Below are 16,964 nucleotides of genomic sequence, written 5' to 3' on the forward strand. Positions count from 1 at the left end.
TCTCCGATGCATAGACTGGGGACAACAACAGTACCCATCTCCTAGAACGGTCTAAGAATTAAGTTATTTTAAATATACAAGTTTAAATAAAATACATCAGATATTTAATATTACCCCAAAAGCACAAGGAAAAATGAAAACAGAGATAAATTGGAGTTCATTAAAATTTAAAACTTTGCTTCAAAAGACACCATCCAGAAAGTGAAAAAACAACACTCAGGAGAAAATTTTTTCAAATCATTTATCTGATTAGGAATTTGTGTATCAAAAATAAAATTCCACAGCTCAACAATAAAAAGACAACTCAATTAAAAAATGAATAAAGGATCTGAAAATATATTTTTCAAGGAAAATATACAAATGGCCAATAAGCACAATGAAACGATGTTGAATAACATTAGCTCTAAAGGAAATCAAGTCAAAACAACTAGGAGAAACCGCTTCACACTCACTACAATAGATTATAATCAAAAAAAGATTAACAAGCATTAATGAGGACACAGAGGAAGTGGAGCTCGCAGCCCTTGCTCGTGAGAACATAACACAGCGTGGCCTCTTTGGAAAACATCCTGGCATGTCCTCAGAGAATTGAATATTTGGTTTCTGAATGATCCAGCAATTCTGCTTCCTGGGCACAGAAGTAAGAGAACTGAAAACAAATATTCACATAAAAACTCCTACAGAAATTTTCACCATTACTTTTCTCCATTACTTTTCAGAGCCAAAAAACAGAAACAACCCAAATGTCTATCACGTGATGAATGGGTAAACAGAGGGGCCCAGCCATACAGTGGAATATTATTCAGCAATAGCAAAGCATAGAGTACTGACCCAGGGCCACAACGTGGACAAATATTGAAAACGTTACTCAGTGTGAAAGAAGTCAGTCAAAATAGACGGTTCCACTTACATGAAGTGACTCGATTTGCATGAAATGTTCAGCACACGCAAATCCACAGAGACAGAAGAGTGGCTCCCTGGGGCTTGGGGAGAATGGGGAAGTTGATAATGTCTGCTTATGCGTACTGGGTTTCCTGTTGGGGGGATGAAAATGTTCTAAGATTGACTGGGATGCACATTTCTGGGCATAGAGTAAAATCCGCTGTACATTTTAATGGGTGATTTGTATTAAAACTATTAAGAACAAAAGCACCTTGGGCTAGTACCTTCCATAGTAAATGCAAATTGCTAACATTTATTACAGGAAGAAGAAACTGCCCTCAGCATGAAAGCAGGAGATCAGCAAATATTAGTTAACCGAAATTGGACAAGAGCATTTCACTTGAAACTGTTACTGAGTGTACACGAAATATTCAGACATGACAAGGAAAATCAGTTTGACATCACGAAGAAGCATTCTGCTTCAAATGCAATTCAAGGATTCGGCAAGCCCAGCTGCTACAAATGACCAGAGAAGAAACCTGGTTCTTAAAACAAGCACCAGAGCCAACAAGGAAATGGTGGTGAGGAAAGCAGGCGGCCTAAAATCTGGAACAGTGTGCTACAAATAATTTCTCCACTGAAAATTCAAAAATAAAATGAAAGTGATGTAATGCTGTGTTGAACTCACGTGAATGGCCTTCCTGCAGTGCTTGACAGTTCTGTAACCCCGAATGACTCAGGAGAATCAGCATGGCTCCTGGGATTCCCCAAGTAACTGCCCACAAGCACGCTGACCACCATCATATCTGCCAGGGTTGAATTGCAGAGAAGAGACCAACCTCTGAAAGGCACAGGGAATGTTGACAAGGGAATAAAAGGCTGCAGTCAATCCTGGGACAGAGGCCCTGTGAGCAGAGGCCAAAAGGCTGCAGGTGAACTGGAGTGGCCCTGGGGCAGGAAGGGACCACAGGGAAGCATATCTCAATTATCTACTCTCTCTCCCTCGGGTAGGAGGGATAAAGCCTGCATCCTTCTCACCTGGAACTGTGGGTTCTGGCTGGTGGAAGTCTTACCGACAAGGAATGAATTACTCAAGACTGCGGAAAAAGGAAAGAAAGCGAGAGGGATTAGGGAGCCAACTCCACGAGTCTCTCAAATGCTCCCATATTTATTGTGTATAATCAAAGGAAAAAGTCATTAACAGTTGTGAGATAGTAGGCAGGAACTTGGGGAAAGAAGGGATGAGACAGAGATTGTAGACTCCACGATGAGTACTAAGGCTTAGTTTACCTTTAGGGAAGTCATAGGGTGAGGGGAACAAGGTACATTTTTTAGACATGTTTATTACAAAGCAGACCATCAGACCAGCCTGGTCCCTGTTTTGGGGATAATAGACTATCTAACACCAAGCAGGCCCGGCGTTTATAGCTGAGGGCCTGGGTCATTGCTGTGCAATAAGCAGAGTGCTATCTATACCCTCAAATATGTAAGCAAGGCATTGTCTCTCCTTTTTATGGCAAGGAGACAGAAGTGAGGATGCACAGGTGCTTGCTTTAAAGCAGTTACTAAGCACATTTTTTCTTCTTAAAGTTGACAGTCGGCTGGGATGTGTTACAATTTGTTAACCCAACCATGGGCTCCCACATGGAACCATTATGGAGGACATCCTAGGATGACAAATCCTGGCTCTGGGTCTTTTCCTGCCAGCTTCGGCCACTCCAGCAGGGTCTAGACACATCCCTGAATAACGATCCCACAGAACCACCTAAACTCTTAACTCCTGGTGCTTGAAAATTAATTTTAGCTCTACACAACTTTCCGTAGAAAAGTTTCAGAAATAAAAGATATTGTATTCTTTTTATATCTCATCATAAGACTGATTTTTCTGATTGCTCTAAGCTGCTTCTACATGGAAAAGCACCTAATTCTGCAGGTGAATTCAGTACTTTCCTTTGGGCATAACTAGACAGTCTGGGCTGTCTGACTTCTATTAGTCAAATACCGATACACTTAATTGATTTCTTTGTTCATCAATTTCAGCCTGGAGGTGAGGGTCTGTCACTATTTTCCTCAGCCCACCCTCTACTCTTTTCTCATCAACATCTCAGGCCTCCTGAAAACAAAACAAAGCATTTGTTTCCCTTCATCTACACTTTCCACAAAGGCAACAGGAATCATCATGCCTAGAGAATGAATTCAACACAAATGTTACAACAAAAATCTATAAACCTGAAGCAACTCCATCTCCAAATCATGATACACAATGACATGAGAGTAAGTGTGTCAGGTACAAAGCACGTGTGAGCCTGAACACCTCATTTCTATTCTTCAAAGGAAGGAAGGTTTTCATATTTTTTCTTATCATTCTTTGTCATTGTTTCTGATTAAGCCAAAAATTTTTTATGAAATAATTAAGCACTGCAATAACAGATTTTCGCTGTATCAATTACAGAAGGAATTCAGAGGGGATAGGAAAACCCACCTCTGTAAAATATGCAAAATTCCTTCCCCTGTTAAGAACACGAATACAAAATTCAACAGAGAATTCAAATTCTTGTGGAGAGGACAAAAGTCACAGAATCAAAGCAAAGTCATTATTATGACTCAATCCAAAATTCACTGGACAAACATGCTCAATGCATTCAAATAATTTTTAAGGCACACTGCAAACCATTCACTTAATTATCTACAGGCTAGAGGAAGAATTTCCCTCTATAACAGACAACATAAATCAATAGGTTGCCCCACCAAACAAGGAACAAACATCAGGTTTTTAGCAGTTCTGATAAATCAGCAAGTTTTAAAGATCAAAATCCAGAAATTTTAAACATTCATTCACACCAGAATGAATCAAGCACTTTAAAAAAAAATAACCCAAAGAAACTAAACACATTGATCACGTACCTGGATCAATGAGAAATTCTTGTACAGCTGGAAAAAAAAAAACAGGCTATAGCCTTTTACTTGAAAAATAAAGCTACTTTTAAAGATAACTGCTAAAACACATTTCATCATTCATGTTGCCTTGAAAAATCTGAGGAACTTGTCTCTGATCAGAAAAGCAATTCTGAGTATTAGTATTTTACAATTCAGTGCCAGTTTGCTTTAGAAGAAAAAAGAAAAGCTACTGTTTCTCATCTTGCACAAAGTTTAAAGAACCTCCCTGCCTCTATCTCCTCTCATTTTCTAAGCTCATGCTCCCCAACCCTTCTGAAACAATTATGGGAACCTCTTATTCCCACCAATATGCCAAATCACAAAAGAGTATCAATTTATTTGTGTAAATATATATTTACACCTTGAACTGGAGGAGAAAGGTTTCAGAAGGCTATATGGAACTTATTGCTACATTCCTGAAATCACACACATACACGTTCAGAGACACAGACATATACAAACTGAATTACTGGGCACTTCACAAGCTAAGGACTTACAACTTCTAGAAGATAACTTTGTAGTTAGTTTAAAATACAAAACGGTCAGCTTTTGAAAGCCTTGAAGATTGCAAAATCATCCAAATATCAATGAGATCCAATTAGCCTTCTCTGTAGAATGTAATTCCCCATGATGGCAAAGCAGACACTAAGAAGTAGTGGATCCAAGACTCGTGTTTTTCACTAGCTATGATCGTTTTAAAACACGTTAACAGATTTAGAAAGGTATGTCCCTACGACATTTATTCGTATTGAGATGGCATATGTATTCAATTGTCTATGCAGAAAATAGGACCCATGATGGTGTTTAAGAAATATTTTGTGTATTGAAATATTTATTTTAAAGTGCAGACAAGGAGGGTGGGTATTACTCCGTTGTAGAGGACCTGTTGAGCATGCATATGTTCCTGGCTTCAATCCCCAGTACCTTCATGAAAATAAATAAATACAAGTGTTTATTTAAAAATAAGAATAAATTTATATAAAAACATAAATGCAGACTAAAAACCACTGCAATCTAGGAGCCACAATTATAATAAAAAACAAGTGTTTCTATCAAATATTGACTAAACGCCAATCACAGAGACAACCACAAATCACACCTGACAAGCATCACGTGTGATTCTCAGCAACCCTACTAAGTAGACACGGATGAGAAACCAGGCTCTGCGGATGAGGAGACGGAGCTCAGAGGAGCCGGGGACGCTGACCGTCCTGCTTCCCGTGACACCACATCAGCCCAGGGAAAGCGCTGACAGAGCTGCACTGAGGGGACACCCAGCTGCATGGAACCTTGGGGGATTGGGGAGTCCTAGAAAATACTCTAAAGTGTTCAGTGAAAAACCAGCTCAAATATATTACACTGTGCTCCATCCTCTAAACACGGAACATGACTGAGACCTTTTTGATGCCTCCGTGTCCTTTCTGCCATCATCAGTTACGTGCCCTCTCAGCGCGACCAGTCATGAACTGGACCCCGTACGAAGTGCACCCCATATGCAGAGCTTTTAAAGCTGTTTTATGAAGTTTGTAAGACTCCGTCTATTCCTCACAAAGGCGGTCATCCAGCACTAGTCACCGGTGCGGATGTACCACCTGAAATCACACCTTTCTGCTTTTTAAAATCCCTTCATGTAATACAGAGTTTTAAACAGCAAAGAAGCAGCTAAACCACAGACAGTGGACAGCTTTTCACCAAACGGACTCGAACAGCCCATCGGAATACCTGGAAGCCCTTTTCTTCTATTAAACCCACTTCCAGGTACTTCATCTGATTGGTGGACTCGGCCTCTGACTGACCTACTCAGAGAGATCCCATCCTCACATCCGGGGGTGGGAGAGGACCCTGCTGCTGGGAGAAATCAGTGAGGAAGGTGGATATCGTCCAGCCACATCTGCACGGGTAGAAATGCCACATGCTCAGAAATTATACCGTCAGCACCCCTGGGCTCCCATGGACTGGTTTCACATTAACTAAACTTATGACACACTGATGCAAGAAAACCAGAAATTCAATTTATTAATGTAACAGGAGATGTGAAACTACAAAAGAGATTGAAATATCAGAGTTCAACCATGAGTACAGATTCTCCTCCATGGCCCAATCTCGGGCAGGCAGTCACATGGCAAGCTTGGACAGAAGCAGAGCAGGAAGAGTTTCTAGATTAACTCAATGGACTAAATTTCTGTTATAAGAACAGATCTACTGCCTGAAAAACAATTAACGCCAATCACGGGGCACACTTCATGGGCAGTGGCTGAGACACGACTGTGAGCCCCTGTATAACTCCCCTTTCCCTGTCCTTTCTGGTCTAACTGATGCAGAGGTACAGAGATCCAGGGATGCAGATACCTCTAAACTCCCAAAGCTCATCCCTGGGAGCCTGGAAACCAGATAGCCAGGGTTTAAACCCCAGCTCTGCCACTTACTAGCTCTGTTACCTTGGCCAAATTACTTACCCTCTGTGTGCCTCAATTTCCACACTGTAAACCTGGGATAACAATCAAATCTTTCTTACTCACTTGTTGTGAAGATTGAAGGATTCATTTCTGTAAAACTCTCAGAAAAGAATGTAGCATATTTTTGGTGCCCAACAAATGTCAATTTAATAAGAAAGTGATTTACAAGTCTCCCATCTAATCATCTTCTGTGTTTCATGGCTAGTCTGAGTCCCAAAGGAAATCCTTATTTCCCCTCTTATAAACTCTTGAGGAGCACCCTTCTCTTTCAAGCCACCACCTGTTTAAACTGAGGGAGGGGATCCCTCCTCCCCACTCCTCTGGTCCATGGGAGACTGCTTCTCCCTTCACACCCCTGACCACTGGCCCACGGCTAGACCTCCTCACACTAACAGATTGAGGTGTGAGTCCGGGGAGACAAGCAGGGCATATGAAACCTTTCCTTTCCCTCCAGTGTTGGCCACCAATAGGAAGCAGCTGGGATGCTCAGCTCCATGGCAAGACACTCCTGTGCATTATGGGCCAGATCCTCTCAAGGGAATGCTCGCTGTGGCCCAGAGTTACCTGGGACTGCGTGAGTCTCTAATTCTGGGACATAGTGTCATGACACTCACTCTCCCACAGCCCTGAATTTCATGGAGAATGTGGCTTCATCAGTAATAAAGGAGACATTTATCGCCTGCCTGTTCTTCTTTGTCATCTCTCAGTTGGCTGCTGGACACAACATGTGTATAAGTATTGGGTCCCCTTAAGCCCCAACATATATGAAGTAACAAAAAATTCTGTGGCTTAACATTGGTTCAGGGCGACTGTGTAACGGTCCTGACTCTGCTGATGCTAAATTATGTGTTTAGGAACTATGGAACTTCCTCAAATATCTTTCATCATAAAGCCAGCTTTCCTTATTTTCCTGTTTCTCAGTAATTGCCAAAGACTATCAAATGATGGCTTCACACCAAACAGCAGTTAAGTTTATGAGCCCTCTTGACATACACACTGTGCTAAACACTTTACATAATTTCTTATTCTCACAATTCTACAAAGCAGAAATGAGTGTCCCCATCTCACAGACGAGGGAAAAACTCCGAACGAACTGACTCAGGATCACTTAGCTCAGTGGCAGCGCGTGCACGCAAACCCAAGTCAAAACACTACACCCCTTCGTATATGTACCAAATCTCCTACCACCCATTGACACACAGCGGTGGGGATAATACTTAGGGAACTCAGTACACTTTTCAGCTTTAAGGTGCTCCAGAGGCCTCTTCTAGCTCTTTTATAAAATCCCGGCTCACTGGTTTCTAACACTGCAAGAGAAGTCCGATGTTCGGAGCGCCGGCCAGGGCGGAGCGCCGGCGCAGAGCACGCAGCCGCACAGAGCAGCGGAGCTACCGGCGGCGCAGGCAGGGGGAGAGCGGCCCCCCGCCTGTCGGGCAGGAACACAACCCCTGACCGAGGTGCTGGGAGGGGGCACGACCCGCCATCATGCCTGTCCAGTCTGCAACATCTGACTGCGGCATCCGGAGGGGCAGTGACCCGCCCGCCCGCAGCAAAAGAGAGCTGCATCTGACCCCGTGTTAGGAGGAGGCGCGATCTGCTTGCCGACAAGTGCTGGGAGCAGCACAGAAGAGGGCGCCAACGGAGGGCCTATGAAAACAAGCTGAGCTTCCAAAACAGGACGAAGACAGAAGGACTTCACATTAAAAGCACACAGACTCCAGGAGAACAACGACAACAACCCTTTTTTTTTGTTTGTTTTGTTTTGTTTTTTGTTTTTTGGTTTTTGGTTTTTGTTTTTGTTTTGTTTTTAATCTGTTTTTACCTGTTCTATTTTCAATTACTCTCTTAATTTTTACTTCTTAATTCATTTCTATTTCTCTTGGATTTTGATGTCCTGTTATTGATTAGACACAGGCTTCAAACACATATATTCATCTCCCCACCCCCCTTTTTTATTTTTTAAAGGTTTTAAAAGGACGTCTCCACCCGATTAATACTCTACTTCAACCCGCTCTTCTATTATTCATTATACAATGTTTTCAAACCCTCTTTCTCCCTTCTTTTAAAAATCTTTCTCTCTCTCTCTTATTTTTTTCTCTTTTTTTTTTATTTTCTTTTTTCTTTTTTTTCTAAGTTCTATTCCTAAATAGGCATTAGATAGATAAAATTCTTAAGATCCAAAATAGAGAACTGATACTCCATAAACCACAATGCCAGAGAGGTATGAGCAAGATGAAGAAGCAGAGAAACCTTTCCCAATTAAAAGAACAAGAGGAATCCCCTGAAAGAAAGCTCAATGAAATAGACTTAAATAGCCAACTAGATCAAGATTTCAAAAAAGGAGTGGTCAAATTGCTGAAGGAATTAAAAGAGATAGTGCTTAGAGAAATAAAATATGTCAAAGATGAAATTGAAGCTATAAAGAAGAGCCAAGCAAAATGGGAAAACTCATTGACAGAGATGAGGAATGATCTAACAGCTGTGCAAAGCCGACTAGTTAATGCAGAGGAACGAATTAGTGATCTAGAAGACAGGGCAACAGAAAGCACCCATTCAGAAGAACTACAAGATAAGCAAATAAAAAATAATGATAATAGCATAAGGGACCTATGGGATAATATAAAGCATCCCAATCTTCGCATAATAGGGGTCCCAGAAGGGGAAGAAGGATCAAAGGGGATTGAAAAGGTTTTTGAAGAAATCATGACTGAAAACTTCCCAAACTTAAAGAAGGAATCAGATATCCAAGTACAGGAAGCTCAGAGGGTCCCAAACAGGAAGAACCCAAATACACCCACACCAAGACATATCATAATCAAGATGGCCAGAGTCAAGGATAAAGAAATGATTATAAAGGCAGCAAGAGCAAAGCAAAGAGTGAATTACAAGGGAACCCCCATAAGGCTCTCAGCTGATTTCTCTACACAAACACTACAGGCCAGAAGGGAGTGGCAAGATATATTCAAAGCCCTGAATGAAAAAAAAGATGCAGCCTATGATACTTTATCCAGCAAGGCTACCCTTTAGGATAGAAGGAGAAATAAAGAGTTTCACAGACAAAAAAAAAAAAAAGCTGCAGGAGTTTAGCAACACTAAACCCATGCTAAAAGAAATATTGAAATGGCTATTCTAAATTGAAAAGCAGCAGGATGCTACAGAAATGAGAAACGTACAGCTGGAAAGGTGATAACCCATGAATTACAAATAAAGAAAACACGAAATTATAAAAGAAGACATACAAATCACTGAGAGTGGGAGAGGGAGGCAGGGAAATATAGAATCTTTTTTTCTTTCTTTTTTAAATTTTTTTAACAGAAGGATGGGTTTGAGATCATGTTATTATCAGTTTAATAAAACCGGGTATAGGTTAATAGATTTACAAAAAAGGGTAACCACAAGTCAAAAATTTACAAGGGAGTCACAAAAATTAAATAAAATCCATGATAATAGAAAGGAAAATTACCAAACCACAAAAGGAAGAAGAAAGGAACAAAGAGGATATATCAATTCAACTGCAAAGATAAGTTCAAAATGGCAATAAACACACATCTATCATTAATTACTGTAAATGTTAATGGACTAAATGCTCCAGTCAAAAGACATAGAGTGGCAGAGTGGATAATAAAGCAAGAACCTTCAATATGCTGCATAAAAGAGACCCACTTTAGGGAGGACACATATAGATTGAGAGTGAAAGGATGGAAAAGGATATTCCATGCAAATGGAAAAGCCAAAAAAGCAGGTGTTGCAGTACTGATTTCAGACAAAATAGACTTTAAAACAAAGGCCATAAATAAAGATAAAGAGGGACATTTTATAATGATTAAAGGAGTGATACAAGATGAAGACATTACACTCGTTAATATATATGCACCCAATATAGGAGCACCTAAGTACATACAAGAATTACTAACAGAGATAAAGGGGGATATTGATGGGGATACAATCATAGTTGGAGATTTTAACACTGCATTAACATCACTAGACAGATCTTCCAGACAGAAAATAAACAAGGCAACAGAGAAATTAAATACTACAATAGAAAAACTAGATTTGGTGGATATTTTCAGAGCTTTACACCCCCCAAAAATAGAATATACATTCTTTTCAAGTGCACATGGAACATTTTCCAGGATCAATCATGTACTTGGGCACAAAAGAAACCTCAACAATATTAAGAAGATAGAAATTATCTCAAGCATCTTTACTGACCACAATGCCATGAAACTGGAAATCAACAACAGAGAAACAAAAGAGAAAAAAAGAAAAGCATGGACATTAAACAATATGTTATTGAAAAAAAAATGGATCAATGAGGAAATCAAAGCTGAAATTAAAAAATGCCTTGAGAAAAATGATAATGAAAGCACAACCACTCAAAACCTATGGGACAGCAAAGGCAGTGCTAAGAGGGAAGCTTATACCAATACAGGCCTTCCTCAAAAAAGAACAATCTCAAATAAACAAGTTAACCCAACACCTGAATGAATTAGAAAAAGAACAAAAAGCCCCAAAAAGCAGCAGAAGGAAGGAAATAATAAAGATCAGAGAGGAATTAAATACAATGGAGATTAACAAGACCATAGGAAAAATCAACAGAATCAAAAGCTGTTTTTTTGGAAAAGTAAATAAAGTCCACAAACCTCTGGCCAAACTCACAAAGAAGAAAAAAGAGAGAGCACAAATTAGCAAAATAAGAAAGGAAAATGGAGAAATTACAACAAACAAAATAGAAATATAGAATATCATATGAAAATATTATGAAAAAGTATATGGAACCAAACTGGATAACCTAGAGGAGATGGACAAATTTCTGGAAACATACTGTCCACCAAAACTGAATCAAGAAGAAACTGAACACTTAAACAATCCGATCACTAGAAAGGAAATAGAAATAGCAATTAAAAACCTCCCTACAAATAAAAGTCCAGGACCGGATGGCTTCACCAGGGAATTCTACCAAACATAAAAGAAGAACTCACACCAGCCCTTCTCAAACTCTTCCAGATGATTGAAAAGGAGGGAATTCTCCCAAACTCATTCTATGAAGCCACCATCACCCTGATACAAAACCAGGCAAAGACACTACAAAAAAAAAGAGAATTATAGGCCAATGTCACTGATGAACATAAACGCCAAAATCCTCACCAAAATTTTAGCAAATAGAATTCAACAACACATAAAAAAGATTATACATCATGACCAAGTGAGGTTCATCGCAGGGACACAAGGCTGGTTCAACATACGCAAATCAATCAATGTAATACATCACATCAACAAGAGAAAGGACAAAAACCACATGATCATCTCAATCGATGCAGAAAAAGCATTTTATAAAATTCAACATCCATTTATGATAAAAACTCTCGCCAAAGTGGGTATAGAGGGAACATATCTCAACATAATAAAAGCTATATATGACAAACCTACAGCCAGCATAGTACTCAACGGTGAAAATCTCAAAAGCTTCCCACTAAAATCTGGGACAAGACAAGGATGCCCACTATCACCACTCCTATTCAAAATAGTCCTGGAAGTCCTAGCCACAGTAGTCAGGCAAGAGAAAGAAATAAAAGGGATCCAAATTGGAAAAGAAGAGTTAAAAGTGTCATTATATGCTGATGACATGTTACTATATATAGAAAACCCTAAAAGGTCCACACAAAAGTTTCTAGAGCTGATTGAAGAATTCAGCAAGGTAGCAGGTTACACAATTAACGTTCAAAAACCAGTTGCCTTTCTTTACACTAACGATAAATCAACTGAAAAAGAAAGTAAAGAAACACTCCCCTTTAAAATAGCACCCAAAGTAATAAAATATCTGGGAATAAATCTAACCAAGGAGGTGAAAGAATTATACACAGAAAACTATAAACCACTGATGAAGGAAATTAAAGAAGACTTTAAAAAATGGAAAGATATTCCATGCTCCTGGATTGGAAGAATCAATATTGTTAAAATGGTCACACGGCCCAAGGCAATCTACAGATTTAATGCAATCCCTATCCAATTACCCAGGACATATTTCACAGAACTAGAACAAATCATAATAAAATTTATATGGAATCATCAAAGACCTAGAATTGCCAAAGAATTACTGAAGAGAAAGAAAGAGGCTGAAGGAATAACTCTCCCAGACTTCAGACAATACTATAGAGCTACAGTCATCAAGACAGCATGGTATTGGTACCAAAACAGACATATAGACCAATGGAACAGAATAGAGAGCCCAGAAATGAACCCACAAACTTTTGGTCAACACATCTCGACAAAGGAGGCAAGAATATACAATGGAATAAAGACAGTCTCTTCAGCAAATGGTGTTGGGAAACCTGGACAGCAGCATGTAAAACAATGAAGCTAGAACACTCCCTTACACCATATACAAAAATCAACTCAAAATGGATTAAAGACTTTAACATAAGAAAAGATACAATGAAACTCCTAGAGGAATACATAGGCAAAACATTATCTGACATACATTTCAAAAATTTTCTCCTAGAAGAAATTAAAGCAAGAATAAACAAATGGGACCTAATGAAACTTACAAGCTTCTGCAGAGCAAAGGAAACCAGAAGTAACGGAAGAAGAAAACCTATGGAATGGGAGAAAATTTTTGCAAATGTAACCGACAAAGGCTTGATCTCCAGAATATATAAGCAGCTCATACATCTCAATAAGAAAAAAATAAACAACCCAATCCAAAAATGGGCAGAAGACCTAAACAAGCAATTCTCCAAGAAAGACATACAAATGATCAAAAAGCACATGAAAAAATGCTCAATATCACTAATTATCAGAGAAATGCAAATCAAAACTACAATGAGATATCACCTCACACCAGGCAGAATGGCCGTCATTCAAAAATCCACAAATGACAAATGCTGGAGAGTCTGTGGAGAAAGGGGAACCCTCCTGCACTGCTGGTGGGAATGCAGTTTGGTGCAGCCACTGTGGAAAACAGTGTGGATATTCCTCAAAAGACTAGGAATAGACTTACCATATGGCCCAGGAATCCCACTCCTGTGCTTGTATCCAGAAGGAAATCTACTTCAGGATGACACCTGCACTCCAATGTTCATAGCAGCACTATTTACAATAGCCAAAACATGGAAACAGCCTAAATGTCCAACAACAGGTGACTGGATAAAGAAGATATGGTATGTTTATACAATGGAATACTACTCAGCCATAAAACCGACAACATAACACCATTTGCAGCAACATAGATGCTCTTTGAGAATGTCATTCTAAGTGAAGTAAGCCAGAAAGAGAAAGAAAAATACCATATGAGATCGCTATTGTGTGGAATCTAAAAAACCAAAACAAACAAACAAACAAAAACAAAGCATAAATACAGGACAGAAATAGACTCATGGACAGAGAATACAGACTTGTGGTTACCGGGGAGGGGGTAGAGGGTGGGAAGGGATAGACTGGTATTTCAAAGTTGTAGAATAGATAAACAAGATTGCACTGTATAGCACAGGGAAATATACACAAAATGTTATGATAAATCACAGAGAAAAAAATGTGACAATGAGTGTGTATATGTCCATGAATGACTGAAAAATTGTGCTGAACACTGGAATTTGACACAACACTGTAAAATGATTATGAATCAATAAAAAATGTAAAAAAAAAAAAAGAAAAGTCCGATGTTGCCACTGTTTGCACAGGAAGTCTGAAATGTTCACAGCGAGATCAGAGAATAAAACTAAGACGTAAGCAGAATAATATTTCCAGGTAGTCAGACATAATGGACAATTTGCTACCCTGAAGCACTAAGCAAAGGAATAAAAAAAAATAACGTTGTTTAAGACTTCCTTTACAAACAGGAAAGTTAAGACTGTAAGAAAGTGCAACAGCGCCACCTATGGCTTAAAAGGCCTTCCAGGTTGCCTGGAAAGATGCAACACAAAAATTGTCTGTTTATCAGAAACAAGAATCAGATAACTAAATGCTTATGTAGCACATACTGCACTTCGCTTCAGGAAAGGGAGGGGTATTCAGTACTTAATCAGATATTGCTAATACTCCTGAATATATACAAAAGACACAGGCTCATGGAAACTCATCTTTGAAGAGGAAAGAATCCAGTCCAGCCACTTCATTTTACAGGAGGGGAGACTGAGATCTGGGATCTGTCCTCCTGGCCATCAGCAGCAAAGCTCTCCTAGTCCTCATGTCTTGCACTGTAGCAAAAACCAACAGACCTGTATTAGCCCTATATTCATAAATGTCATGTCTGTATTTTTTCCAACAGTAGGTAATCTAAGTATCTTGCAAAATACTTCTCAAAGAGCCAGGAAGTCATAGAAGTGTATTGAAATACAAAAACATTTATTTACATATTAAAACAGCATGAGCTTTTTTCTATTAAAAAAGCTGACATGTCAAATCAATGTTTTGATATTTTAAAACCTATTAAGAGTGCAGAAAAATAAATCAAAATTTTCTTTAATCACAAAAGAGAGAAGCTTATTCCCTGAAAATGATCAATGTGGATTTTTCTAAACTTAATGCTTCTGGTCAGATTCCTACGAATTTAAATGTCTGAGTGTATAGTTACACGGCAGCATGTACACTGAGTTGTAACAATACACATTCTGTGTAAATAATCTTCAAGGTCGTCTGCTTAAGTCAATTTAACTAGTCCCTGTCTCAATAGAATGATACAGATTTCATTAAAACTTCATACTGCACGCACACACACACACAAAACCCTGAATCCTTGTTACTTTAAGCCATATTCATATATATCCATATTGAATATGCATCAGAAACAAGCCACCCTCTTTAGTATTCACAGTTGATCCTTCTAAACTATCTGTCATTGTGACAGCACATTTTTACTAAGCAGCTCTTGGATGCTTTGTATACAAGGCAACTACCTCTCACAGTCAGACACGGTAAATGGCATCACTCAAATTTCACAAATGAGGAAATATACTTAAGCCATGGAAACAACGTACATATTTATCATCAGGACAGAAAAGAGTAAAGATTTTACTTTCAATATTCACTGACAAACTTTTCCTCCATACTAAGACTACATACATAAAATAAATTCAGTTACTGTAAATTATTCTGTCAAAAAACACCACTAGAGAAAAACAAGCAACATCATTAGCAATGATTGGACTTTCAAAGCCCACTCCTATTTTGCACTATAATAATTTTTAACGTTTTGTTTTTAGTGCTTACATAGCACTAAAATAAAGAAAACATAAACTATTTAAGTCATTACCTGAGAATGCAACATTTGTGAAAATGTACAATTTTAATTTATGCCACTCTGTCTCACATTCTCAATGGTGTCTCTCCTCTGAAGGCCTCATCAGGCTGAGATCGCAAAAATCGGTCATTTATGGACTCACAGGTGTTCTGGAAACCACTCAACGAGAGGCTGATCAGAGGAGAAATTGAGAATGCATCCTGTGCAGCCTGGGTTCCAGCACCGAGCTAGGCACCGCCAGCTGCGTTTGATTTGGGACAAGCTGCCCACCTCTCAATCCCTCAGCTGCAAAAAGGAGACATTTATACCTATCGTCAAATACCTGCTTTGAAGTAAAACATGAGAAAAACAGTTTAGCTTTTGGTAGGTGTCCACTCACAGCAAGCTTGGTCATTATGATGATGAGGATTACTTTTAATAAGTTAAGCTAGACCAAAAATTAGAAATCACCATAAAGGAGAAACATTTTAACTCAATAAGCATTTCCTTTTGAATGGATTGAAGAAAGTTCTAATGATTTTTTTAATAAACCAAATTTTGTCCATTAATTTTAGATTTACAGGTTTATAGACAAGTCTCCAAAAAAAGAATTAGAGGCCTCTAACCTCTGCATACTAAGAAAGTAAAGTTTAAAAAAATTATGGGTGAGAGTATACCTCAGTTGAGATAGTATGTGCTCAGCACGCGTGAGGCCCTCAGTTCAGTCCCCAGTAACTCCATTTAAAAACTTTTTTTTTAAAAAAAGGAGAATTAAAGGAAAAAGATGGAGGACTACGGAATTTTTTTAGAGAATCCACTCAGATTTAAGATGGGGAAAAAATATCCATTTCTCACAGGAAATCTTGAGAACTATGTAAACCGGATCTGAGTTGTCTAGTCTGTAACATTATTCATGAATTCATATTACCAAGTCTTAAAACTACCTGATAACCCACAGTGGTGATAGTGATCATAAAACCTGCCAATGCGGATCGAACTCCGGCTAGGGCTGCTCTGTTCTGACATCTCTGTCCCTGAGGCCTCACCAGGCTGACAGCACTAAATTTTGTCATTCATGAGCATCTCGTGTAAGTCTTCCATTTGTGCTTCTCAGTCTCCTCTCACCAGCCCCTCTGAGGGAAGCACTGTTATAAACTTCCCCACCCACAGATAAGGCCACTGAGGCACAGAAACTAAACCTGCTCCAGGTCGCATCGGCATTAAAGGACGTCTGTATTTCTGCTGTTTTGCTTTTCACAAAGGAATCTGATATATCAATTCAAGGCAGACTGTTAAATAATCAAGTCTGTCAGGTCTTCACCTCAAAGAGCAGATACTATAAATTCCTGATGTAGGAAGAGTCTACCGCCACAAAATGACTCAGCTAGAAATTAATATCCAAGATGAAGCAGCGGATACACATAAATATTCACGACTGTCAACTTCACTCATGGGTCTTGGCCCTTCACTGC

At 39.0% G+C, this 16,964-nt stretch overlaps 1 protein-coding gene across 8 annotated transcripts in view; it reads right to left on the minus strand.

Moving 5' to 3' along the window:
• LOC140701212 (uncharacterized) overlaps positions 1-16,964 on the minus strand; it is a 40,826-nt gene that overhangs the window by 5,364 nt on the left and 18,498 nt on the right. Inside the window, exons 3-4 of one of the 8 annotated variants that reach the window (XM_072976658.1) lie at positions 1,571-1,723; positions 911-1,034 (exon numbers count right to left, since the gene is read on the minus strand). The exons of 5 other annotated variants lie outside the window; for them this stretch is intronic. In XM_072976658.1, coding sequence (XP_072832759.1) covers positions 911-1,034; positions 1,571-1,723 — 277 coding nt within the window. Of the gene's footprint in view, positions 1-910; positions 1,035-1,570; positions 1,724-13,275; positions 13,540-16,964 lie in introns of those variants that run through there. 2 more of the 8 variants (XR_012080168.1, XR_012080169.1) reach the window with 2 other exon arrangements.

This window comes from Vicugna pacos, chromosome 14 (assembly GCF_048564905.1).
Source record: "Vicugna pacos chromosome 14, VicPac4, whole genome shotgun sequence".
NCBI lineage: Eukaryota > Metazoa > Chordata > Mammalia > Artiodactyla > Camelidae > Vicugna > Vicugna pacos.